This window comes from Triplophysa dalaica, chromosome 14 (assembly GCF_015846415.1).
Source record: "Triplophysa dalaica isolate WHDGS20190420 chromosome 14, ASM1584641v1, whole genome shotgun sequence".
Taxonomy (NCBI): domain Eukaryota; kingdom Metazoa; phylum Chordata; class Actinopteri; order Cypriniformes; family Nemacheilidae; genus Triplophysa; species Triplophysa dalaica.
Genome location: NC_079555.1, coordinates 10,377,298 through 10,404,799, shown reverse-complemented (window position 1 = coordinate 10,404,799; position 27,502 = coordinate 10,377,298). Strand labels below are relative to the sequence as shown.

Sequence of the window (27,502 nt, the reverse complement as noted above, 5' to 3'; positions counted from 1 at the left end):
AACCGTTCACATGAAAACAATTCTAAGATATTTGATCAATCTTGCTTTCAGCACGGGAAATAACCACTAAAATGTTCATCTGATGTTGAAATGGGGTAAAGGTTAAGGCAGGTACCATTTATTGATTTTGGTAAAATTTTAAATTAAAATACATGTAATCAAAACCTAAAGATGAGAACGTTTTTGTAAACACATGAGCATTAAAAGTTTACAAAAATCTACATTTAAAATATATTTTATATTATTTTTCAATTTTTGTAAATTTGCAGGGCAATAAACACCGATGACACGTGAACTCTGTACTGTCAATTGTATAAATATCTTTACTATGACAATAAAGTTTGATCTTCCCTCAGATTTAAGATAAAAACAAATTTGTCTTGATTATATAGCTCAAAGTTTGCCCAAATATGAACAACCAAGTGTGGTGTTAGAGAATGTAAAGCATGGACAGTCACTCATCAAATGTGTGGCCGGATCCTTAAACGCAGAGCAATTCACAAAAAATGCGTATCAGACACGGCTACCAAAAAAGCAGCATTTCAGCACAGCCGAGACATACATCACAGATTTTTGAGGAATCCTTGAGGAATCCTTCTCAAATCTGATATAGAAACAATTGAATAAACCACAACAAAGTTCCAGAGTCTATATGAAAACATTGTTTATCCATTTGCAGACAGTCCGGGTTTCATATTTTTTCCCCAGCAGTGGTCTTGAAAGGGGATAGTCTCAATTCAGCTCTTAAAGTAATGGTGGCCTCAAGAGGTATTTATGGTGTCGTACATATTCACAGTAATATCAAAAACTGCCAAACACCTCTGGTCATTCATCTCTTTAGTATATCTGTATAGTCCTTCGTACTCTTGCTTTCTTCAGCTCGTGCATTTTAGACACTATGTGCAAAGACTATGAACAATCCTCGGTCATAGGTTTTCATGCCAGTCTATGGACACAAGGAATCTCGCTGTCCTGTACAACGTAACCTACTGATAATTGTATATTATAGGCTCCACACGAATGATAACGGTAAGGAAAATAGAAAAAATGCCAAAGCTTGCATTTTTTCCCATGAGTCTCAATCCTTCTCTCTACCTCATCCTCACCGATTTTGGGGCCTCCACAGTTTTGTGTTTGACAGCGGGTGAGTTCTCTCCTGACTCACTTGTCTTTTTAGTCACTTTGGGGCTAGAAATTCCTTTCCGGGTGGACTGTGGGCTGTTATTTCCTTTCTTCTGCAGCTGGGGGCTCGATGAGCCTGCTATTCCCCTTCGTGCCAGTAGGGGACTCTTGGAGGTCTTTATTTTGGGTTGTTGTAAAGAGTCCAGGGGCTTTAGAGGTCTCAGACTCAGTAAACCACAGTAGTAGTTACACTGATGCTGAGTAATGAACTGCTCCATTATCTTTGGAGACGCTTTGTCTGTGAGACCTTGATACCTGCAGGATAGATAGAAGAACATCAGTCTCTTCAAAAATAGATGAACTAGAAGTGATAATATTTTAATCTCATTATCATATATACCAACCCTTTAGACTTGGTAGCAATTTCAACAGATGTGATCTTTGCATCGACACCTGAAATTCATAAATGATTAATTTGAATTAAATGCTGGACATCTGTGATGTTTATATTAAAAGTGAGTTATTTTAAGTGCATATAGGGTGCTTAAGAAAAACAGTTTTACCTTCTAGCCTTGTTACAAGGAGGTTGCCGTTGGTCCATTGATGGATCCAGTGCTGGAAAGAGCAACACTTTTGCTCCACCTCAGAGGTGCTTCTAGTGATCAATCGTCCAGTGTTGTCCATCGAACAGTATTTCAAATACACGCCTTTCAAATCAGCTTCTACTGTAGCGTATGGGATTGTGTTGGCGGGCCGATACATTAGATGAAGTGGGATCACTCTATGTTATTTCAGTGGGCACAGAAGAAATAAATTAATCACGGTAATATGACACTGTATTTGTAATAACAGTCATTACCAAGGAACTTGTCTAAGCAATTCACAGCCAAAATAGTAGTTAGACTTAGAAGGTTCTGGTACTTGACCTATAAGGAGACTTATCGCTGAAATAAAAACAATACTTTTATTTTGAAATTATACTGTATTTAATCACTTACTCTAATGAGAATCCAAAGTTCTCGATCACTCTGGCCTCCGCCGTAAATATTTTGCTGTACTCCCGAACAGTATTCTGAATTTTACACTCCTGAGATGTAAGAGAAGAAAATTATCAATGTGCATCTCTTATCATTGGTCACGATATAGGAACAGTTCACCCAAAAACCTAAATGTGGTTATAGTTAATGCATCCAGTCCAACTTATTATGTTAAAACGGAAAATGTTTAGAGCCCTTAGCTGTTCATTTTCTTGACAAGGGCGTTTTGGGAGCCTAAAGATGCAAACTTTTGATAACAGGTTTTAAAGTGCAAGCTTTTTGAAAGTTATACTGTTATCATCTTTGTAAAAACAAAAAAAACTGTTTTGTGAACACCGAGATGTCATGCACATGTATTACGTGTTGTGTTGCTTTAGTCATTTTTCCTGGATCTGTGTGAGCTGGGATCATTTAAAAAATGTTATCCTACATACGCTTTATGTTTCAAAAACGTACACATTGTTTTTCTGTAAACGCACACTTAGTCTTTTTAAAAGAAAAGTGGATGAAGCTTCAGAAAGGACAAAATAATAAAAATAATTCAAAATAAGGTGTTTGCTAGCTGTATAAAACATTGTATAAATATAAAGTACCACCCACTTTCCTGACATTATTGTGTTTAGTGAAAGTTAAGAAGATATTATTAGGTTACTATATAATAACAACATTTTCGCATTCTGGGTAAACTGTTCCTCTAAGTATGGTCTTCTCGGTCAATTTGCAGAGAGACTCTGACCTGTTTGGTGATCTCCAGATTTTTCTCAGTCAGGTTGCTCTCTTCCTTCCCGCCGAATGCGATGGGATTTTTTACTTTAGTGACGCATGTGCTGCCAGAATCAAAGACAGGATCCAAACCGTAGATGACCTTTGTCCTGCAGGTTTTGTGAACACAGCCCTCTCCAATCTGGACCTCTTCCGTCATGATACGCCCGAAGAATTTTTCTCCCCAGTAACCCGAGTCTGCCAGGCCTTTGGTGAACATCATAGGTGTCATCTCGATCTCCTCGCCCACTGAGGACACAAATAGTCCACAAAAAACTCAATGCAGAGAAACAACACTTGACGTGAAATTTATAGCAATAATCCCACTCCATTTTCTTCAGAAGTCCTACCTTCTAAATCATCCCTTAGGAAAAATTCTGACAGTACTGCCAAAAGAGAACAAACAGAGTGAATGCAGAGTAAAAACGTAGTTTTGGTTTGTTGATAGACTCATTTTTATTTACTGTCTGCACTGAGTAAGTAGTCAGTCATGTCAGTCCCATATTCATTCTTGATAGAGCAGCCATACACTCCACAGTCTCTGCTGGACGCCTGGACTATTGCCAGTGCCAATGGACTTTCATCTCCAGCGCTAAGAGAGAAAAAGAAAAACTAGAATCAGAATGCTTAACGCAAGAGCTTCATTTCACACAAAAATGAATGATTGAAGAAGGCTTCTTTAAAAGAAAGAGTTCACAAAATGAGTGCTTAAATGTTTCTTCAAAAGCTAACAGAACAACCTGTAGCATGAGAGAGTATTCATTTTAAGGGGTGTTATCAAATTAATTGAACTCTGTCCCTACCATTGGCTAGATTTTCTGTCATATATGATTCAACACTTCCACACCATTGACATGTTTTTCAGCGTTCTAAGTTTTCACAGTTACATGTGGGTGGCACTGTTATGCACCTTCAGAAACAATACAGCATTTACAGACTCCAAAACAAAAAGTCCTGTCTGTTTTAATCATTATACAAAAACCGCAATTTTCTTTTTTTGCTGAAACTTTTTTTAAGAAACCTACCTGCATTCAAGAAGGGATTGAGGAAGACAAGGAACCGACATTAACAAAGATAAAATAAACAAATAAATGCTGAGAAAGTATATTGTTTACTGCTAGTTTAAATGTCCAGTGTTTAATTTTATGGAGGATCTTTTGACAGGAATGCAATATAATATTCATACTGAGTTGGTCTGGAAGATCATCTATAATTTGTTTATTAAATAAAAAATATACCACAAAAGTTTGAAGGCTAAAGAATCTTTAACTAGTGCTTGGTATATGATTTTCAGGGGGAAAAAGTGAACTAATGGTTACCTTGTTTTCTGCAGTCAATGTTTTCAAATAAAACCACTTTTTGCCTTTTGTTTAGGTCTTATGGAATTTTATATTTATATTTAGATACTGTATATCGGCCAGATATATCGGTTATCGGCTTACAATGTTAAAGAATTATCGGTTATAGTTATTGGCCAAAATGTACATATCGGTGCATCCCTTTAATGAAAATGCTCAAAACTGCTTTTAGAAAGAAAAAAAACATCACAGGGTGATGAGGTAAATATACAAACATACCGCCACATGAGGGCAGTGTTTTACAGACCCAGCACAGATGACGCATTGATGGGTATGCGTGCGAGTACAGCATCACTGTGCTGATACAGCACTGTGAGACACAAATTTAGATTTTAATATGCCCTGATGGCGAAATCAGGCAGTGTTGGGTAACGGACTGGTTAGAGTCCCACACCGCCGTCACAGCTGTGGGGTTCATGGTCAAAGGAAGAGTCATGAATGACAAGACTATATGATGCAGCTGACAGCTAAACTAAGCGAAAAGCTTTTCATGCGTACTGCAATTGAATGTTTTAAAATACAACTTCTCTGCCAGGTTACAGTGAGTTGCTGTCTGTGGTTTGAAACTACATATGAGATTTAGATGGGAGTTAAGCAGGTGGTGTCAAAATTACCGTCGTTCCATCTCCAGAATCTCTTCTTCGTCTCTGTACCACTTGATAGTGGAGTCACTGAGAACATTAAAAAACTGGCACCACAGCTTCAAGTGGCCCGAGGCATCTGAGAAGGGCTCTCCTCTAATCTTCCTGATAACCTGAGGAGCTGAATGGAAAGGGGTTGAGGGGCAACTTGACAAAGGTAAAGATATGCGTTTCTAGTGTTTACTTTTTCAACGTGCATCTGCTTTCAGAACAGTAGTGTGAATGTCAAGATAAATTAGCAGGCAGGGAAAAGAACTTTAAAGTCTTACCTTTAAAAGGGTCCAACTTTTCCTTCTCTGGTGGTTTGCTCTCTGTCTTCGCACTTTCTACCACCTCTATGCTTTCCTCCTTCGGTTTTGGAACCTCCAGCGTGGCCTTACGTCTGGCCATAGGTGAACGTCTTTCCGTGGGTGGCGTTTGCTGTCCGCTTTGCAATTGAAGAAAAGCCGCCCTTCGCGCTTGACTGGGTGACATATACGGGCTGTCTCTTTTTCCCTGCGTGTCAGATCCTTCATCCTCAGATTTGGTTTTGGCGAGGTAGATTTTGCGGCGAGCACCTGAAGCGAGCTCCTCCGGCGTGGCGGAGGGGATCAGCGTTAGACTGTCGCGTCGCTTCATCTTGGGGCTGCTCTCACAGGACAAAGTGGATGTGGGTGTGCTCCCCCCACTCTCTTCCCCTTTCTTCTCACCTCCGTCCACTGAGGCAGCCGAGGCGGAACCCTGATTTTCTAAATTGGGGTTATTCTTTGCCATGAGGCGTCTCAAACTGGCAGGACTGAGTGGAGGGAGAGTAGGTCCCACGGGGGTTGTAAGGTTTAGTTTTTCTATGGAAGGTTTGTCTCTTTGAAGCCTTTCAGCTTCGGGTTCAACCCTTGCGTCTTTCGGTGAAGAAACTTTATCTGTGTCTTGACAACTTTGAGAGGTTTTTGTGGATGAAGACAAAGACACATCAGGACTAAGTTGAGTCCTAGGGTTTTCTTTCGGTTTCTCGGAAGAAGCAACATGATCCGTTCCACTCTTTGGCTTCACAAACAGCTCTAAATCTTCTTTGGTTTTTGAACTTGTTTTAGCGTTTGTGACAGAAATTGGAGGTAATGTATGCGGTTGAGTGATATCTTGCGAGATTACTATGCCGGGAAGTGAAAGCTGGCCGTACGTTGGTTCTCGTTCAATAGTGGTTGCATTATCATCAGCACATGCTATGTTAATTGTAGGGATATTGTTGTCATCTTCTCTGCCCCGCCAACTTCCTTGTGCTTCTCCGCCTCTTGGCCTCGCATCTAGATTTTGTTGTTTAACATCCTGTGCTCTCTCCCCTGAAGGTGCTGACAGAATGTTCCTGTTCACGCCCGAAGGCTCTGGATTAATTCGAGCACTGTTACGGGCAGATTCACCAGTCTTTTTAGTTGCTTCATCTACTGGTCTCTCGGTTCCTCGAAATACCTGTGCAACCTCCTTTATCATGGGTTGCATAACTCGCTCGGGCTCCAATTTCAAAACATCATTTCTGGGCATGTTCACAGGTTCTTCCCGTTTGACTCTCTCTGGCAGTGTGACCTTGATTTCTGGGATTTGTGGCGGGGCTCTTTTCTTAGCCACGTTTTTGATGACGGTTTCACGTGTATCAGGGAGTATTATGATTGGTTGAACTGCTGATTGGTCCTTCTCTGTCAAACGTCTCTCAGCTTGTGCTTTAGTAAGAAGTTTTGGGGATCTGTCTACTCTGAATGGCCTTGGTTGAGTGTCCATGACCTCAGCACGTCTTACATTTTTAGATATCTCAACCATGGGGGATGTTTCTAAATCAGGAATGGCATTTTTATTGCTCTTGTCATCATTCTTCTTTTCTTCAGTGCTAACATTCCTCTTTTCCTCACTTGGTTTCTCAACGCTTTTGTACATCTTGTCTTCAACGCCATCTTGTTTGTTTTTTACAGAACACCTTTCATGACTTGCGATGTTTTGATCCTTTTTGTTTTCCTCTTTTTTACGGTCATTCACTGGATCAGAATCAACTCCACCTTCTTTTTTGTCAATTAAACAAACCTTTGGTGCTACTGAAGATTTTTTGTCTGGTGTCTGCTGTGCTGGTATAGATTTTTCGTCTGGTTTTAAGTCAAACTTCATTGCATTCTCAGACAAAAGAGAGACCGAAATCTCTCCTTGATTCACAACTAATGCTGATGATGATGCATTTTGTATACCATTCACTAGATCTACACTAGGGACTGACTTGTTTATTACAAAAGAACTTCTCAATTCATTTTCTTTTGCAGCTAAAGATTTCCCTTCTTTTGCGCCATCAATCTCATTATTTATTTCAGTCGGGAAACCTCCCTCTTCTGCTTCAACACATTCTCCCTCCATATGAGGAATCTCTTTCTCGTCACACTTTTTGCTCATATCCATCGGTTGCACAGGCTGGGACTCCATGTGCACTATGAGTGGGACATAGTCAGCTAGCTGTGAAAGCTGAGACTCTGTCTGGCTCTCACAACACTTAATGCTTTCCAGGTCTGCCATGTTGAGGTCTGTCTGGGGGGCAGCTGTGCCCCTCTGTTCTCCTAAAATATGCATTTCCTCAGCACCTCGCATGACCTCATCCAAAGGATCGGTAGATTTCAGCCCTGCGGTCTCACATGGAGGATTATCCAAGTTGAAAGAGACAGGAACATCATAGCTGCTGTGTTTGGTGTGGTCATCTGTAGCCTTGAGGCACAAACAGTTGGGTGTTAAATATGGAACATGGGCCTTTACAACATATCCCACAATAAAATGCATATAAATTGTGGAGCCATGAGACAACCTGGTCCATCATATTTTATCAAAGTACTGTTCATTCTTTTGTATTAAAATTGTTAGGAAAGCATATTTTAAAATGGTCTAAAATGAGTTTTGACATGAAATAACACCAAGACTTGCGCAATCTCACAGAACTGTAGACCTTGTGTAACTAAGAGGAAAACAACATTATATTTATGACCCGTCATAATTTTACAACACGTCGGTATGACTTGTGATATATTGTATACGGCTGATACCATAAACCACATTAACAATGTGTCCAAATCACACATTTTCATATTTATTGATAATGTCATATTTGTATTTCCTCATACAAAAAATGCTGTCCTAGCATTGAACAATGGTTTACAGCATAAGGTAATTTATCTGGTCGCTCTAAATTAAATGCCACTTTCAATTGTGACAGAACATGTCTTTTCATTTATTGACAAATGAGAAGTCCCTCTGTAATTCAGATATTCAGATGAATTGGGTGTTCCTCTAACTGGTACCACAACAACTAACATTAACTTCCCAGGAGATGCTGGGCGGTTCCACTTCCACATTACACAGAAAAAACAGCTGGATGTGTTGTGTACCAGGTGCAGGGTTATCACATGATTCTGTGTCAGACTGCGCGTGCATGAATGACAGGTGAATGAATAGCCGTTACCATAGTCACAAAGTTTCATCCTGTTTACCAAAAAACAGGAATTCATTTTTAGCATTTAGCCGTGTCAGGTTTAAAGGGATGATGCAATCAGCACATGCCTTTCTGACAGCCTCAATTCTGCATCTAACAGAAGCCCCGCCAAGTGAACATTCGTACCGAGACACAAGCTTGACTGCTTGCTTAAGTACCATTACCGCTGGAGCTTTTACGGTATATGTTGTTAAAATGAGAAACAAGGTTTATTAGGATTTATAATGAGACTACAGCCAAGATGAATGACTACACAGATTAGATACTATTTTAGGCATTCCTAAACCATTAGATTAAAGATTTATATGCTATGGCATAATTCATACGTGCTAAAAAATGCAGGGTTTATTTAAACCACTGGTTGGGTTTGTCCATATTTAACCCAACCATGGGTTGAAACAAGTGTAGGAATCAAATGGACAGAGAGCTCTCTTTGTATGGTATGGCTTCCTTGAGAACAGATTAGAAAGCAGTTATTTTAAGATACAGGCAACCAAGGAATCTGGAAAATGTAAAGAGGTTTTGTCTCAGTGTCCAAGATTGTCCTTCATCGTGTCCTTAAATGAACATTAACACACACAGGTCCATTTACAACTCAGTCAAAATAATCGATCAATAATCAAAGCCGAGCCTATTTATTTTCTTAAATCTAAAGTTTCTCATTTAAAAATGTAAAATGCACTGTGAATGCTATTTCATGTGGACATTAAAGGGAGGTTTTCCAGACAGGGCTTAAAATGCATGTTAGAGCTGAAAACAGTTTGAGTGACATTTTTTGAAATACATCAGTGCTATTGTTTCGTCTTGAGATACACACCATGTTTTATTGTAAGGCATGTTTGTAAAAATTTATTTTTTTAATACAACTAAAGCCTGGCTTAATCTAAGCCCTGTCCGGGAAACAGTTACAGAAACCTAACTGACTCATAGTTTTATAGCAAAACTTCATACCATTGGAATGACAATGACACGGAAAATTGCATTGAAATGAGCCCAAAGCGTAAACATGCTCTTCTAAAAGTGTATATTCCAAACCAACCTTAGATCTCTAAAAACTGTAGTGTTAAAAACAACACAATCTGTTCTTAACCCAACACACCTCTATGCCGGACTAATTTATGTTAGTTTATGTTACTTATGTTTATGTTTCTACTTACCTACTCAACGCAACCTTTTTATTTCTTTAACACAAAATCAAAATTAACAAAAAAGGCTCATCAAAAATGAGCAATAAAAAAAGCAATGTGATAAAATTTCATAACATAAAAACTGTGTTATTATTTAACTCATCATCCTTTTTAAGAGTGTGGCCATTGCTGACGCACTGAAACTCATCCAGACAATTTGACACAAGCATTACCATTACCAAAGATAGCAGGAGTCATAGACAAGGAAGACGAAGAGCATTAAAGTACTTTGCTGATAAAGAAAACAATGTGGTTTAAAACCTGTATACAGAATCTTTCACCTGAAATATATTAAAAATATATTAAAAAAAGAATAATATGAATAAAATATATATGAGTCTACATTATTTCTAAAGTAGGCCACAAATGCAATTAGAAAAATTACAATGTTAAAGCGAAAGTACAAAAGGTCAAGTTTGTGTGCTTGTGCTACTGCTAAAGCACACAAAATGCTCTTTGGAATTGTTTATTTATTTGTTTTCATGCCATGCCAGCTCCTATATCTATTTCATGGTAAAAGTACAGAAAAATAAAGCGAAAAACCAATAACAAATGTTGAAAAATAAAATAAAAAATCATATAGCAGCAAAATCAACCATTTTCTCGAAAGACTAGAAAAAGCAGATACTATACAAAAAAAATGCATAGGTGATTATAGAAAAAAAAGCATTGATGATTAACGAAATTATAGGAAAAATACATTATGATAACAAAAAATAATTAATTTAAATTAAATCAACTTTTTTAAAATGTATAAAAATAAAAGCTAATTTAAAACAGAACAAATTTATGGTGGACTTTGCTTTTAGGGTCCACTGTATTTGTTTCTAAGGGATCATATTTTAAAACAGTTTGGCTACAGTTTTACTCAGAAAGAAATCTGTCTAGCACAATGACGCAACCGCTGAATACTAACAACAGCAGGCCAAAGATGAAACAACATTATCTAAAAGCTGCCCACTGTGTTCTCTTGAGGATAGTTTGTGTCATCATCTTGGCATTGGAACGCTGTCAATAAACTCAAGTCTTGTCACAAATGTACTCTCTATTAATAGCTCCCACATGCTGTGCTACTATGGTGCAGGAAGTCCTGCATTACAGATGGACAAAACGGACAGGTTGTGAAGCAAGTGCTATGAACTCACCCTGAACAATGACGGATGGGAAATCTCTGGCACCTCCTCCAAACTGTTCTCCTCCTCAGCCATCCTCACCATCCCCTGCGCCTCCAGAGAAAGTGTTGCTTTAACGCTCTTGTGATGTCGTTCAGGACTTTGAGACACATCCTCGGGTTTGTTTACATTAGAAATGTGTTTAACTGAATTGGTGTTTACAGTCTCAGTTGCGGGCTTTTGTGTCTGAAGTTGAGGTTCTGTTTTTATTTCCAAATCCACAACGTGAGATGGTTCCTCCACCAGCTTTGGTAAATCCTGCCCAGATCCCACAACATGGACTGAAGGTTTAGTTTCTGGTTCTTGTGGAGATGTTTGTGAGGGAGGCAAGGATATCTCATGATAAATGTCTTTTTCAACACTTCCTCCACTAGTTCGCCTTGTGGATTCAGGCTTCTTACTTTTGCCGAAGAATATGTCCTTTAAGGAGTGAAAAACCGAGGTAAGAGCTGATATGTGTTGATGTTCGGGCTCATTATGTGATGCTACCTTGGCTGTGGATACAGACGCAGCGTTTTGTTCCTGCTCTATTTGCCTAACTCTCTCTCTTTCTTTCTCTACTTCTCTTAATCGTTCTCTTTCTTCTTCTCTTGATCTCTCTCTCTCTTCTTCTTTTAACCTTTCCCTTTCTTTTTCCAACGCTCTCTCTCTTTCTTTTTCTTGAACGGAACTAACGTCCACCTCCATGATCTCCTGTGGTTGGGGAGCTGACTTGTGTTTATGTTCGGGCTCTCTATGCGACACCACCTTGGCTGTGGATACAGACGCAGCGTTTTGTTCCTGCTCTATTTGTCTAACTCTCTCTCTTCCTTGCTCTACTTCTCTTAATCGTTCTCTTTCTTCTTCTCTTGATCTCTCTCTCTCTTCTTCTTTTAACCTTTCCCTTTCTTTTTCCAACGCTCTCTCTCTTTCTTTTTCTTGAACAGCACTAACGTCCGCCTCCTTGATCTCCTGTGGTTGGGGAGCGCTCTGATGTTGCTCAGCACCTTGTGACTGCACAGTATGAGCTAAATATTTTGCAAGACTCATTCCTTGATAACCATCATCTTCTCTGATGCTCTGAACGAGCTTTGCTTCATCATATCCATTGGGAATACATATGTTCTTTTCCCCTACCGTTTCTGTGGCTGAACGCTTTACCTCAGCCATATCGTAGACATGGTTGAGCTGCTCATTGCCGTTCTCCGTTGACGCCTCAGTGGTTCCTACACAAGCTTGTACTGTGATATCACTTGATTTATCATCTGTCACTGAAGGTTCCTCATCAGCATCGATTCCTTGAGAGGTCAAGGGCTCATTACCAGTAGGGGACCGATGTTTCCTTAGTAAGCGTTCTTGGTTGATCACATTCAACTGTTCCTTCTCGATGTTCTCCTTACCCCGACGTCGACTCTCCTCAACCTCACGCCGCTTGTTCTCAGCTTTTTGTTTCAGCTTGGCGAAGAACCGTTGGTGGATCATGTACTCGCTCATGGTACCCACCTCAAGAACCCCAGAACAGGAGACGATGCCTTTGCTGTTCCTCGCTGAGGCCTGATAAATGGCTGCATCTTCCTCTGTACAACTGACAAATAAGACCAAATTAGAAAAACTGTTAACAAAATGATGAAAGCATTGGTTGGAATGTAGATGTTTAATTACTGTGGTGAATACAGATAATTCAGATGAACCAAACCAAAACAAACAGAATGGGTTTATTTAAAAATGTGAAGGCGGACAATGTAACATACTTGTAGATGTGGAGTGTGTGATTTTTTCCATTGCGAAATATTTCATATTTGGGAAGACCACAATATCGGTCTAATTCCATGTCATCTTTGTACCATGTCAGTTCGGGAGCCGGGTTCCCTGTAAGAAAAGTGCATGGCTTTAAAAATACTGATTTATGCTTCTGCTTTTACAAACAATTAGAGTTCTACATCATGAACATCATTCTTTAACGTTTTATCTGCTATTAAATAGATGTGCATATTGTTCAGAAACAAAAAAAATTATTACTTATTTGTTAAATATTGCAGTATATCTTGGCAGGCGTAACCATATAAGTGAAATAACCTTATCGCAACCTACCTGTGACCACACAACTGAATTTGACATTGCAGGATTCTGACACTGCCTTGGATTTTATGGTGGTTTCAAAGCATGGCTGGGTGTCTTCAGTCAACTGGGCCATGACGGTACATAATGTACTCCTGTGGGTGTAAATTTAAAATGGTTAACATTAAATATACATAAAATCAATCAATTATTATTGACAAAGATAGATTCAGCAGTCAATAGCAGAGATTATGTATAGACACAACAGTTTTATTATTAATAAAGTTAAAATTATTTATGTCACGGGAAGGATGGGCTGCAAAGTTTTTGAACAGGTTTGAAAGGATATTATTTCTCAGCTTGGTGACATTTAAAGGTTTGCTTTCCAACATTTCTAGTGTTTAATGGTGGTTATTTGGGTGGGGTGGGTTTTATAACACTGCAACCAAAGTGAATATAATGTTTCATTCTACAGATTGTGACACAAACAAAAGGAATAAGGTATAAAGGAATATAATATGTTATTTGAAGTGAAGTTAGTTTAGGATTGACCTTTTGGAAAGCTTTTATTACCTCGATGGCCTGTAGTTTGAATACCTGCGAGTTTAGAAAAATGCAAATCAAAAGGAAACTCATCAGAAAAGGAAGACTACCAACCTTTTCCTTTGTGACCCTATGTTATAAATACAGCCAAGAATATTTTAAGGCATTTGTAATACTATCATTTAGTAAATTTTGGTGATCAATGGTGATAATGTTTTGGTCTTTGTTGTTTTGGCATGATAGTCATCTCACAAACACTACATGACCAATGGGGTAACCACAGTTGCAGTGCATAACAGTATTTCAACAACAATTAAAATAATCAAACATTCATTACATGAGCCCTCAGGGTTTAATCTGACTGGACCGATTAAAGTCAGGCTAAAATTATGTGCAAACATAACCCAATATGTATGAGCGAAAGAGGGATAAAACAAAGAGTTTTTGCAATAAATTGTACTTAAATCTACATTAGGCTTTCAACAAAATGTGATTATTAAATAAATGTTATTTATGCTTTTTACAAATATCAGTTATGAGTTTAATTAGATACTGTATTGTAAATATTTTCTAAACAAAATTACCAATTTCTCTAAATCTAAAGACGGTTTAGATCTCAGGCAACATCCAAACTTGAGGTATGGATGATTATCGCAAATGTCAATGTAAATTATACACAAACGTTTTTTACCTGTTTTCCGGCCTGACATTGGAAAGGTAGTTGCGGCTTTCTGACCTTCCGCTTGGTGCTGAAACATCCTCCCCATTTTGGCTGCCTGATCTCCCATTTCCTGAGTAAGAGCGAGTCATGGGCCTCCTGGATGTCATTGTCCACAAGAAATAACTTCAACAGTCCAAAAAACCCAACTTTCTTTAAGTGGGGTTTCAATATTTCTGTAGAATCAAAATCAAGGTCTGCAAACTTTTAGAAACAAAATGCAAAGCTCCACTTTGATACTTCTGGCTGTCTACTGAAAACAAGAAAAATTAAACAATTAAAAAGAGAATGACAAATACTTAAAGAAATAATAAGCAGTATAATGAATATGGATTTGTGATTTTAAAATATAATTTAGAGATAACTGTTTAGAGCTACTAGTCTCAACAAGCAGACCATTTGAACAGAGAGGTTATAAATAGGATCTGCTGTTTGTTACTTTAACTTGGGTCACACACATTTATTTCTATTCGATTTCAAACAGAAATATATTTCCACTCCAACATTAGATTAAGTGACACAACTATATCACAGGACAACACTTAAAAAACTCACCATTCATATGCTTTTTGCCTGTTCTTTGGAGCCTGCTGTCCCAGTAGCACTAGAATTGTCAATCACAGCAGAGCATGTGTTGCCAGCAGGGCCTATTTATAGCAGGCTCACAAATAGGCGCGAGAGCACATCACATTTTCCGAAACTAGCCATTGCTCTGAAGCCACTTGAAAGCAGTGGGCAATAAAAAAAGACGACATAAACTTCCAACAACTGACCATAAGGTTGATAAGTCCTTATATGTCAGCCTTATAAAACTTTTTCTGATCAATCATACTGTACAGATATGTGAATACACATATGGCCCGGTCTGTGCGGCAATGTGCAGTACAATTCAGTGTTGTAAGAAAGCAGTGAGGTGATTCACTTGCCCCTTATGACGTTCTCCAACCAAGCATGACCCATTTTTAATTAGGACGGCCCCTCTGTGTCACGGGTGCCTGAGCCACAGACATGGCCAAAACAGCCTGCCCATCTTTCCCACCAGTCATGTGTCATTGCATCATTTTCCAATCATAAAAAGTCTCAGATTACAAGGCACCACTCTTGAAGCATGTTCACAAATAATTATAACAACAACAATAATAACTGTATTGTTTATATAACTTATTACTCTAATCATATAGTTTATAGATTTTCCATTGTTTAACAGATCTTAAAGAAAAAAATATGGAAAAAAAGACAAATGTGTAGAAAGTTAACTTAACATTTGGTCATAGTAAACCAAAACACTACAGTATGTGAAAGCTCAGAATGACCTATAGCAAAATGTTATTCCAACACCATGTTTGTCCTTATAAAGTTAACAGTTACAACATTGCGGTTTTCTATCATATTTTATTTTCCAGATCTGAGAAATTATTCTTGTAGATAATTTATTCATGCCGCGCAGAACTTTCGTTGAACGAGATCTCGTTGTGGGCGGAGCAATCGGCTACACATTGCAATCGAAGCTCCTCGCGTAGAAACGTCGCTACTGATTTTATTGAAAATAAAACATGAAAAAATTCAACGTCAGTACCGTTTTATCAAAAAGTTTGGAATAATATTGGTGTTTTGAACAAAACTTTTGTCAACATTAAAAATGGCGTAACATGTCCGGCGTATATTGTTAAGTATGACTCTACAAATCATGTGTTTTTCAACGTGCGCCAAAAGAAACAAGTTAAAAGGAATATAAACAAATTAGTAAAAAAATATGTTCCGATCACGTGGTTCAAAAGTTAAGAGCAGATGGGATATTCAATGAGTATGTACTCAATTTCAGTAAGTAACTACTTAACGAGGGCTAAATGGGTACGGACTGTTTTGACGGATGGGTGTATTATGAATGAGGTCAGCCGTCGTACGCCATATCGCATATCGACGTGTGCGTGTGACGTAATTCTCCTTCTGTTCCTTCTCATTGGCGGATGGCTGGCAATTTACGTTTGAGGTTCATATCCGCCACCTACTGTACTGGATTGTGAGCCATAGATTTGCCATGTGATGTGATGACAAGCGCACCAACTTAAGTTATGAGAGACAGGTTGCATTTATAACGTAACATGGGTTGTGTACATGTAAACAACACATGAAACAAAATTTTACAGTTTATTCAAGTAAAGCAAATTCAGAGCTTTTTATTTTCATGTATTTTCGTTTTTGTAGGGCTATATGCTTTTGATAAAAGTAAATATTTACACTTACATTTAGGCATTTGGCAGACGCTTTTATGCACATTGCTTTATCCTATACATTATACATAGGTATTTACAATCCCCTGGGATCGAACCCACAACCTCTCTTACTGAGCTACAGGAAAGCAGAGGAATAGGCTACATCAGCTTTGTGATTTTGCGATGCGTTTTCTCAGTTAAATTTCGGAAATAACAGGCCCATCCACACGTCCCATTGTGAAGAATGATTGCACGCTCTTTCAACTTCCACTTTCTCCTCATCTGTTCTTTTCTTTTCTTTCCCTGTACAAAAATCAACACCATTTTTACCCGTCTCCTGATTTTTCGTTTGAATAAATAAATAATTTAATTATAGTAGTTAATTGGTTTAGGGCTTATTTGTGTTTCGTTAATATTCGTTTATGAAAGGTGATAGAAAGTTGAATTGCGCCAAGTATCCGTTAAAACCACCTGAGTAAAATGATCCTGTAAATAATTTCATATATTTTCATATACATTTTAGCAATACATAACACTGTTAAGTGCAAATATACATATATAAAACACAAACGGAAATAAAATAGTCCACCACCAGGGTATTTCTCGCCTACTATTTTGTGAATACTGTCTGACACACTATTCGTTCGCCTCCTGCTCTTTGCTACTATGTAGTAAGGAAGTATGTCATTTCGGATTCAGCCAGAAACATGTTTGCAAGATCTGTTGGAGGCGCTAGATCCTCGGTGAAAGTTGCTCATTTGTGCCATGTGCCAAACTTCAAAAATCTCCTCCAGTGTGTTGTATAGGCTGCCAATTATTTCCTGTCGCAAAAGCCATAAAAATGAGGAACAAGACTTACAAGTACAATAATTACATTCGCAACTTCAATGTTTTCACTTCTATGTTGTTAATGTAACTACCTGAACGATACCTGCTGCCAACCCGGCCGTCAGAAACGCAGGGCGCAAATACACAGAGCAACAGCGGAAGTGGGAGGTCCAGTCTGTCATTCTGACGGGAAACCATTCATTTTTGTGCCTCGTTGAATCGCAGTATACTCATTTAACACGACTGCACAGCTCGGCTGCACACGTTCAGTGCGTGTTGACGAGAGGTTTAAGGAAGGGAATGTGACACTTTTTTTTAGACAGCTGGCATATACAGTACACAACAGTCATGATAACTAGGACAGGTGAGTGTTAACGCTACATCTAACGTTACATTAAATACTTTGCAAACGATCTACGCAAAACTCTCGTTGAAGCCAGATTTGTTGAAAAACGAGAAGGTTCGTGTTTGTGTCGTCGGGTTGTTTGTCTATTTAGGGTTAAAGTTTCAAGATGGATTCTGTTTTATTTTATTGCGCAGTTTGCGTGTAAATATTACTTTTTCTTAAAACGAAATTCAGAGCTCAGTTTACAATCAGTTCATTAAAAAGTATCATAAATGGTTTGTTGTTGTTTTATTTATTGCTTTGAAACAAACAGTTATATCCTTTTTTATTATAGAGACAAATGTGCGATGGAAAGTTAAAGTCCGCTTTATTAAACATTTATGCACTTGACTGGAATAGGGCTAAATAATGCTTGATAATTTTTGTATAAATAATGGCTTGTCATTTTTTGTGTCTTTAAGCCAGGTGTATTATGAAGCGTTGAAGTGCGCAAGCCAGGAAATTATTGGAAAATAAAACCGTTCATTTCCACACTTTTACTACTTCAATGAAATGCTTTTCCAAACAATGTTGTCGGTAAACTACAGAATAGTCTCTTTTTGAATAGTTAATCTTTTGACGAGTTTGGACTTGGCTGATTACATCATTGGATTGAAGTGTTACTTAATGAAATAAGTGAAAAGTTGGATTTCTCTATTGTATGCTTTCTGAATTTCACTTGAGTTGTTAAGTCCGCAGATCATAGTTCTGTTTTCTTTAACACAGGTGTAAAGATTGTGAAATGACTGACAGTTCAACACAGAAACACTATTGTCTTGGTCCATCCAGACTAAAGAGAGGCAACAGTCATGGGAACTGGTATGCGTTGTTTAACTTCCAACACTGTTTTTTTGGTCTTGTTTTCCCAATTTAAGAATTTATCACAGTATAATCCAGAGTCCTAGTTCCTCAAATTATTCAAATATACCAGAGTTGGCTGTTTACTCTGGTTGTAAAAATCAAGAGATCGATTTTGGCAATAGGAGAACACAGTAACACCACAACCTTTTATAAATGATTTCATATTTATTTAAAAGGTTTAATAGTGCTATCATAAATTTCACGATTTACCCCTTATAAAAGGTCAACGTGTGCCGTAACAGTTGTGAAAATAGGTTGTGAGTCTGCTAGCTCTTATCTCTACTGTTCTGCACATATCATGTTGTGATTTCTTGACTTGTTTTTGGCAGAAATCATTATTCTGGAGCAGCCGATATCTGTGTGTGTTCCACCAAACCATAAGGTGACTTTAAGAGTTGAAGCCATAGGCACTGGTCATTTGACGTATCAGTGGTTTGATAAGCACCAGAACGAGGTGTGTGCAGTTTATTTCCTCATTTTTGTGAAGAATAAATACCAGAGTTATCTGAAATGACGTAATGTTTAATCTTTTCAGGTGGGAGGTGGTACAGAACCCGAGCTTACACTCACTCTCCAGAAATCTGGATATTACTGTTGCAGAGTAAGCGACCTGTATTATCAATGCCAGATTACAGAATGGGTGAAAGTGATAGTTCTGGATGTCGAAGGTACTTTTTTAAAATCTTTTCTGTCATACAATATTACACTCTGATCTAGAGTCCTTACCAGATGCAATGCAAATTCTGTCATCATGTACTCACCCTCACTTGTATGATTTTCTTCTGCAGAACACAAAAGAAGATATTTTGAAGAATGTTGTTAACTGGCACCCATTTACTTGCATTGGTTTTGTGTCCATACAAGAGCAGTGAATGAGTGCCAGCGTTGTTCAGTGACCATCTTTCTTCAAAATATATTTTGTGTTCTGCAGAAGAAAGTAAGTCAAATAGGTTCGAAATAACAAGAGGGTGAGTAAATGATGACAGGATTTTCATTTTTGGGTGAACTATCTCATTCACAATTGTTATTATTCCTCCTAATTTACAACGTCTGACCAAATCTGATCATTTAATTATTTCGTGGGGTTCTCCTTTACCTTTTGATCCCTTTTATTTAGGTGTTTCTCACCTGTGGAGGGGGGATCCCTATATAGTTATTCACCCAATAAGTCAGAAAGTAAAACTGGGGGAGGCATTCACTCTTGAATGCAAAGCACTAGGCAAACCTACGCCGACCTACCAGTGGTACAGGAACGGACAACCCCTAGGTGAACAGACGTCAGAAATTCTTGAGGTTAGCCCATTTACTAATAACAGATACCATTTCTATAACATGGTTTTGTTGTTGTGATTTATTAAAATGGCTTCATGCTAGCTAACAGTAATGTTATAATAGTAATGGCTAAATAGCTTTTTTTTTAATTTCCTTGTTTAGATAAAACATGCCAGCACAGACCATGCTGGTTCATACCTCTGTGCTGTGTCAAATATTTTGGAGGAAGTATGGTGTGAAGCAGCTGAAATTGAAGTTGGTAAGAAATTAAAATCAGGTTTTTTAATATGTTTGTAATTACTGACAGGTTGGTAGTAAAACAAACTACGTTAAAGCAAACTTCAGTCTTTAGTTCAAAGCAATGGATACTCTGTTTATACAATGTACTTTTAGTCTGAAGGTCATGGTACTTTCCCCAAAATTGTACGAGTTTAGAACAATCAGGAAGTGAATTGTATTTTGAGCATAAACAGGCCACTGGTTACATGAAAAGCAAAACTAAAGTTAACTGAAACCAGTCCTTTCAACGGGAGCTTCCCTTTTGTTCTTGTCACATTATGGAACTTAAAGGGATAGTTCACCCAAACATTACGTTTTTTTTTACTGGTTCCAAACCTGTATACATTTCTTTGTTCTGCTGAACCCAAAGGAAGATATTTGGAAGAATGTCAGTAACCAAACAGATCTCACTCTCATTGACTAGTATTTATTTCCCTACAGTTAAGGAGGAGATCTGTTTGGTTTAGAGGTTGCGCTAGACATTTTAATAATCCGTCATAATCTATTAATACCTGTCACTAGGGTGCAAGGTGGCATTAGTTGGTAATCAGTATGTTCACGTCATCATCACGCTGTAATTGCGTTTACTCTCAGTACTTGATGTATTTTAATACTACTGAATGCCCAAAACAGCACAATGACGGATCAATTTCGGTTAACACGAAGTCTGGTTTTTTTACTGGCATTCTTCCAGATATCTTCCTTTGGGTTTATCAAAACAGGTTTGGAACAACCTGAGAGTGCGTAAATCATAAGAGAATCATAAGAGAATATTCATTTTTGGGTTAACTATCCCTTTAAATCTTGATCTCTATTTTGTGACAGTTTTTGTAAAACTTTAATTATGGACTAACACCAACAATGGGTTTCTTTGCAAAAGCAGTAGCTAGTTATGTTTGGTTTGTTTTCCTTTCGTACAGTAAGTAGTCTTTGTGTTTTCCCCCACAGCACCTCCAGATGAACTCCTAATGCCCACAATGTTTGGTAGGTTTTTTTTTACTTATCTGATTCTAAAAACAACCTTGATACTTTCTTGAATTCGACCCCAACAAAGCATCATTTTAACAGTGTTATGGAAAACCTGAAATAATAGTATCATGTCATCAAAGAGCCGTGGAAAGGTCCGAGCTCGAAAATTATATAAGTTGTGTTCACAGTATCAAAATGGGTCTATTGTTATCAATGTTTTTTTCACCTAGCAACTGACAAAGTGGCCCTACTGATTGGAAACCTAAACTACAACCACCACCCTGGTCTGATGGCACCTACTATGGATGTCCATGAACTGGCCAATGGTCTACATCAGTTAGGCTTCAGAGTGGTTTCTCTGCTAGATCTCACCCTTCAAGAAATGCAGGCTGCCATTGAGAAGTTCTTGCAGCTCTTGGATCGAGGGGTGTACGGTGAGTCATGTGCTGTGGTTTTGGTGGGTTTTCACATGACTGCTTCTGCTCTCACTGAATTTTTTTGCAATAGAGGAAGTAAGTTTGACGCTTAAGGAAAGGTCCGTTTGAGGCAAAAGTTGCAGGTTGTTGGAAGGTGTGCGATCCTTGGTTTTAGTTTTCTAACCCTAAGTGTCTGAGAAGACTTCAGCGTTGCTCAATAAACATCACTGGGCTTGATTCTCAGAGTCAAAGGAAGTGCCGATTGAGTGGGGAAAATACTTTTTCCGGTGATACAGTATCAATGTATGTCATGCGTCAAAAAACCACAGCGCTTCCACCAGAAGGACCTTCTTTAGAATTGTATTGAGATGCTGTAGTGTGATGATTGGCTGAAGAGAGAAGTGTGGGCTGCAGCTTCCTTTGCTATTTTTATCTACAGAAACGTGCTAGTAACGTTTTATATTTATACAGCTTCGTGATGATTCAATAGGGCTGTACAGTGTGTACAGTATAAAGTGTAAAAATGAAAGTGTTCAGCTATATGAGTCAGCTCTATATTGTGCAATGTATGTATGAAGAATGCCTTTATATTCACTTTAAGTTTTATGTGGGTTTTACTTCACTACAGTGACGTCACTTTCTTTGATATTCATTTTCAGTAGTACCTTATTCTTATGTGCTATATTCTTGTATGTGGGTAGTTGACAAATATACTGTAAATGTGTCCTACGGTGGGACAGCTAAAATTTGGAAAACAAACTGTTAATAATATAATTATTTGAAATTAATAATATTTATATTTAAAATATTTATAAAAAAAAATGTTTATTGGTTAGTCAAATAAATGCGGTGTTGTTATCATAAACTTTTGAAGAAAAAAAATCACTTTTCTTATATTTCATTATATTTTAAGCTATTTTTTACTATGCTGGTCATGGATACGAAAATTCTGGGAGAAATTACCTGGTGGCTATCGATGCTCCACGACCCTACCGAACAGAGAACTGTGTGTGTGTACAGAGAGTGATGCACAGTATGCAGGAGAGAAAAGCCCAGCTCAACGTCATTCTGTTAGACACCTGCAGAAAATGGTGGGTCTGATTCAATGCAATATTGATAGACGAAGCTAGAATACTAGAATTTTGCTTTTGCCTGTTTGAAGACGTTAAAGACTTTTGAAATTTTTTTTAGAATTTACTCACCCTGTAAATTTATTTCAAACCTGTATGACTTTCTTCAGCAGAACACAAAAGAAGATATTTTGAAGAATGTCGGTAACCAAACAACATTGGCCCCCATTAAGGTTTTAACTTTGCCCAACTGAGACATTTCTCAAAATATCTTCTTTTGTATTAGGTTTTATATAACATGAAGGTGAATAAATGATGACAACATTTTTATTTTTGGGTGAACTAAACCTTTAAGGTCATTGCTTGTTTTTTTCAATGAAGGCATACAACTTATACTCATGAAAAGTGTAGCACATATGTGCTTTACCTTGCTTTGAAAAACCTTGAGTCCCAAATACATAAATGGAAATAAGATGATGGCATGTTTTTATAATAATTTTAAAGAGTATTAAACGGAACAATTTTGTGTCTTTCAGGTACAAGCAGAAAGGCCCTCCATCTGAAATTAGCCCTTTAGCTCCTTTGGGCAACACAGTGTATGGATACGCTACGTGAGTAGTATACTGTATACACTTTAAGGTAACAATTTTTCAAAACCCAGTTGAAATATCTAAGGCAAATTACCTTTTCTTACAGGAGTGAAGATGCTGAAGCGTTTGAAGTCCAAGATGGTGGCAAGAGCACAGGAATCTTCACAAAGTACCTGAACAAACATATCTCAGAGCCCCAGAAGGTGACCCATGTCTTGGAGCAGGTCTCTGAGGGTGAGTGCTGCAGTCGATGCTTTTAGCAGGGGTGGATTCAGGGTCAGAAATATGTGAGGATTTGTCTGGGAAACCTGCTTTGATAAAGTGTAATATTGGTCAATAAGACACTAGAAAAATATTCTTTATAAAATAAATAAAAATATAATTCATTTGATTGTATGAATTACAATATGGGCCTGGTGGGAGGATTTCATGTTAGCAAGCCATTCAAATGAGCTCTTTAGAAAAGACAGAGAGTTGGTTATTGCATCATTGAGTTATGCAAGAACTGATATTTTATGGATCTTATTGCATGTATATTCGTTTTTTATTTATCTGAAATTTGGTACTTTATCTGGATGGAGGGAAACTTTGACCTTAAGGCAGTAGATTCTGTTGAAATTAATTCATTTTAAGTAACAATCCTATTAGTTCTTAAAGTGATAGTTCCCCCAAAAATGAAAATTCTCTCATCATTTAATCACCAGCTTCTCACAGAGAAGATATTTAAAAAAATGTTGTCAAGCGACCGACGGCACCTGTTGGCATTTGTTTTGTGACCAGTAGAAGTGAATGAGTGACGCTGGTGTTCGCTGACCAACTTTCTTCAAAATATCATATTTCGTGCACATTACTACACATTAGGCTACTATCTAATGTTAATGCTTCCAAAACCTCGAAATGTACCATGTTTTGCAGTATAACAAGACACTGGCACATTACATCATACTTTAAAGCATGTAGTGAACAAGGTCATAGTGTCTTTCATTGCTTTTGATCATTAGCGGATTTAGATTTGGAGCACTTGATAGGGGAGCAACTGGCTGTCTTCTACTGTACGCTGGAGACTAGCTTCCTTCCTTGATCCTTACCCTTCATGGCCAGACGTGAATGTGGATTTTGGTTTTAACGGTTGAGATAATCCCCACCCTTCTCCCAGCAGAGAGCTTATTAAGTTGTTTGGTTGTTCTCTTTGGTAACAGCACTTGACTTTTTATATTGTAGCTGCCAAAGCATTTGACCTCATTCTCTGTCCGCCGCTCTCAGTTGGGGAAATTTGAGAGCATAGGGACGGCTGCTGACTGGCCCACTTTCCCATCGCCTTCTTCTGTCTCCTATGCACCCTGTCCCACAGCCATTATCACTGTGTTTGTCATAATCACTGGACTCCTTCCTGTCACCGTAACCACATTGCTGACGCGTGATCGCACTGCATCATCCACCAATAGTGCCTGGTTTTTCAGCAACAGATTTTCTTAAGAAATTACTTGAAACAAGAAAAGGCTTTGTTTTTTAAAAGAAATAGATCAAGAAAATGTATTTTTCACAGAATTTACCTTAACAAACAATGTAGTAAGAAACGTGCAGCCATTCCTAAATTACATGTAGCTTTAAATGCGTTTTTTACTTGATGTTATTACACTTTTCACAAGTTTCCAAAACACTTCCCATTTGTATGATGAAATCGTTGAGACATGTTGCTCTTGGTAGTTTCATTTTCATCGTGGAGTGACTAATGGTGGATGGCATGACGCAGAGAACATGTTTACTTTAAATTAGAGAAGTGCCCTATGTGATTTTTATTAAAAGCTTGCCTTTTACAGATCTGGGAAAGGACCTATTGGTTCGTGGCAGACAGGTAGTAGAAATCAAACACACTCTGTCAGAGCCGCGGGCCTTGACCGATCCCGTACAAACATCTGGACACACAATGGAGCTCTGCCGGAGAAATGCTTGTTGGAAACAGGCTAACGGTATACACATTTGAACCAATTTCACATGCAATTTTGTTTCCCTTTTTTTAAATGTGTGGCTTGGTGCAAAAAAGTATCCTGTAATATATTTTTTCTTTTACATTTTTCTCAAATCTACTGATATGGCAGTTAAAGTTTTCTTGCATCACAGTTATGCTTTCATAATCATTTACTAACTCCTCCCTGACCGCTATAATTAAACTGCACTTTTCACTGGTGTATCTTTAAGATCTCCATTAAAGTGACTTCTCTTAGGATTTGTTTGGATTTTTACATGAATACTTTTTGATAATTTGACATTTAAGAGTGTGTTTACATAATGCATTGAACTCTTTGATTTCAAGAGATCAAGATATGTTTCAGTCTCTTACATACTGTATTTTTTATAAATGTTGATGGCTCTGATGTTTAAACGGATGCAATACAGACTTTAAAAAGAAGGAAATGATCAATCCACTTTAGCAAGTCAGTGCTTTCACTCAAAAGTGCTCCATCACCGTTTTGTGACGTCCGTTTTGATTGCTTATGCGGGTTAAATTGTGATTCATGACTCATGAAGAAAGCCGTGTTGAAGGATTTTTCATAAAGTGTATGGATTCAAATGAAAAGAAGAAAATAAAACCTTTTTCCAAAATGCGTAAATAACCAACAGTGAGCTGACTAACTCAGATTTTTCACTTCAAACCGTAACATTTTCCTCTTTCCGTTTCATTTTATCAGCAAAATATTACCTCATCTGTCATTTAAATATGACAATTCCATTTTATTGAATTGAGCTAGTAAATAAATTGATGCCTGGCAAAAATATGAGGGATGCATTTAATAACTTTTTTAAACATCAGGGCAGAAAAAATCTCAATGAAGCCCCCAAAATCTTTTTCTCATATATTTACACTGTTGTGTTGCTCCCAGTATTTATGTGTCTGGTTATGTTTTTCTCAGTTCTTCCAGGTCGGAAGTTTATCAACTTTCAAGATGGTGCTGTTCAAGTTGAGCTCAGTTTCTCTGCTCTGTTCTCCAACGTCCTTGTTGTGTTCGGCACTGTGAGAAACACAAACGCCCTTGCACAGGAATGCACTCTTCTGCTTGACAGTGAACCAGTAAGTCAAGACTTTTCATGTCTACCTTGATGACACGCACACAGAGGGGAAAGAAGGTTGATTTTCTATTTTTTTGTTTACCTTTACATTAGCCACTCTTACTTAATAACTGCAATATAAAGGAAATATTAAGTCACTGGGAGGTCTAGACAAAAGCAAAACTGAATGCATTGAAAAGAATTTGTTTTTGCATCAGCACATAATCTCAATGTATAGCAAAATATTAGTACATGGTTTCTTTTTGTCACATTGATTTAGTTAACTATAATCTAAATACATGCTCAAAATATAAAACATTCAAAATAATTAGATTTTGTATTTGTATGTGTACTACAGATGTGACATTAACTTAATTACATTAAGAACAATTGAACATTTCTAAAAGAAAACTATGTATGTACTGACCTCTAGCGGTGGAAATGCAGAATTAAAACTGGAACTCATCAGTGGATACCTCTTTGTTTTCAGAAGATGCAGGACATTTTCTCATCTTGTGGCAGATCAGAGGAAATGGATTCTCTGCTTGTGTGCAGTGGAAACCCCCCTGACTGCACCCTAAGATTATGTTGCCTTCAGAGGCTCCAGGTAAATAAATCATTGAATTAAACATTAAATAATAGATGTCAAAGGACTGCTAGGATAACGAGTTTTGAAAGAGTTTTAAATGCTAAAAGTGTCCAAACTGGCACAATTTTTTTTATTAATAGACATTGATAGAAGCTAAACATTCCAATAAAAGCTATTGATAAAATAGCAATTTGAATTTTGATTAAATGATTTAGTGCTGGTTTGTGCCTGATGCACGATGTAAAACGTTGCTGAAGCAAAACCCGTTAAGAACCACTGATGTAAAATAATGTTACATAGCATGATTGTCAAAAATTATATTTAAGGACATTTAAAATGAATGCAAATGAAACTTCTCTTAAATTTCCTAGGGGTCACTGGTGATCAAGGTACGACTGCAGTATAGCCACCCAGAAACTAAAAAACAACTGACTCAAATGAAAGAGTTAGACATAGGAAGGCCACTCATCGCCTCCTGCAAGCTTAATCAGTTGAGGCTAGTGGACAGGAAACAACAAAGTTGTGTCCATACCGTGAGCCACGCGTCTAGCCTCACCTGGTCGCATCATCATCTTCGACCCTACACACGCAAGGCAGAGAATAAGTTACTGAGCTCAATCAAACCCACCTCCATGAGCAGCAATAAACCGGAGGAGAATGATGAAAGTGACTTCACTTTGTGATGTACCTTACTTTAACAAACACACATTACAGTATGACAATGTTTAGATGCAACAGGATTTTTTCCTTTGTTTTTGATTACTAAATACCATTTGTTATAAGTGTGTGTGAGTGCATGGAATGAGACAGAGCATTGAAAGGGAGACGTTCTCATGAAAATAAATATTTATACTACCAATTAATTGTAAATCAAATCAAATGTGACGTTCATATAATCAATAAAGTGCTACTTCTGGA

General features: G+C 37.7%; 2 protein-coding genes across 6 annotated transcripts; one reads left to right on the top strand and one right to left on the bottom strand.

Annotated features, from left to right (window-relative positions):
- Positions 1-80: 80 nt before the first annotated feature.
- On the bottom strand, positions 81-15,404 carry alpk3a (alpha-kinase 3a). 4 transcript variants are annotated; one of them, XM_056765877.1, is made up of 15 exons: positions 14,620-15,404; positions 14,038-14,317; positions 13,377-13,400; positions 12,837-12,958; positions 12,497-12,614; positions 10,740-12,330; positions 5,190-7,629; positions 4,894-5,041; positions 3,386-3,513; positions 3,272-3,307; positions 2,896-3,170; positions 2,121-2,209; positions 1,686-1,903; positions 1,527-1,575; positions 81-1,437 (listed from the first exon to the last, which is right to left on the bottom strand). In XM_056765877.1, exons 2-15 carry the CDS (start codon positions 14,172-14,174, stop codon positions 1,092-1,094), a joined length of 5,721 nt encoding a protein of 1,906 aa, XP_056621855.1. In that variant the 5' UTR covers positions 14,175-14,317; positions 14,620-15,404; the 3' UTR covers positions 81-1,091. The 4 variants fall into 4 exon arrangements, with proteins under 4 accessions (XP_056621855.1, XP_056621857.1, XP_056621856.1 ...); XM_056765879.1 differs by having other exon boundaries at positions 14,038-14,314; XM_056765878.1 differs by having other exon boundaries at positions 14,038-15,404.
- Positions 11,112-27,502, top strand: malt3 (MALT paracaspase 3). 2 transcript variants are annotated; one of them, XM_056765882.1, is made up of 15 exons: positions 11,112-11,208; positions 18,217-18,309; positions 18,681-18,805; positions 18,887-19,019; positions 19,469-19,644; positions 19,786-19,882; positions 20,851-20,886; positions 21,102-21,305; positions 22,201-22,378; positions 22,894-22,968; positions 23,054-23,181; positions 24,768-24,917; positions 25,860-26,017; positions 26,486-26,602; positions 26,956-27,502. In XM_056765882.1, the coding sequence occupies exons 2-15, from the start codon at positions 18,300-18,302 to the stop codon at positions 27,265-27,267; spliced, it is 1,899 nt and encodes a 632-aa protein (XP_056621860.1). In that variant the 5' UTR covers positions 11,112-11,208; positions 18,217-18,299; the 3' UTR covers positions 27,268-27,502. The 2 variants fall into 2 exon arrangements, with proteins under 2 accessions (XP_056621860.1, XP_056621859.1); XM_056765881.1 differs by lacking the exon at positions 11,112-11,208 and adding an exon at positions 17,282-17,469.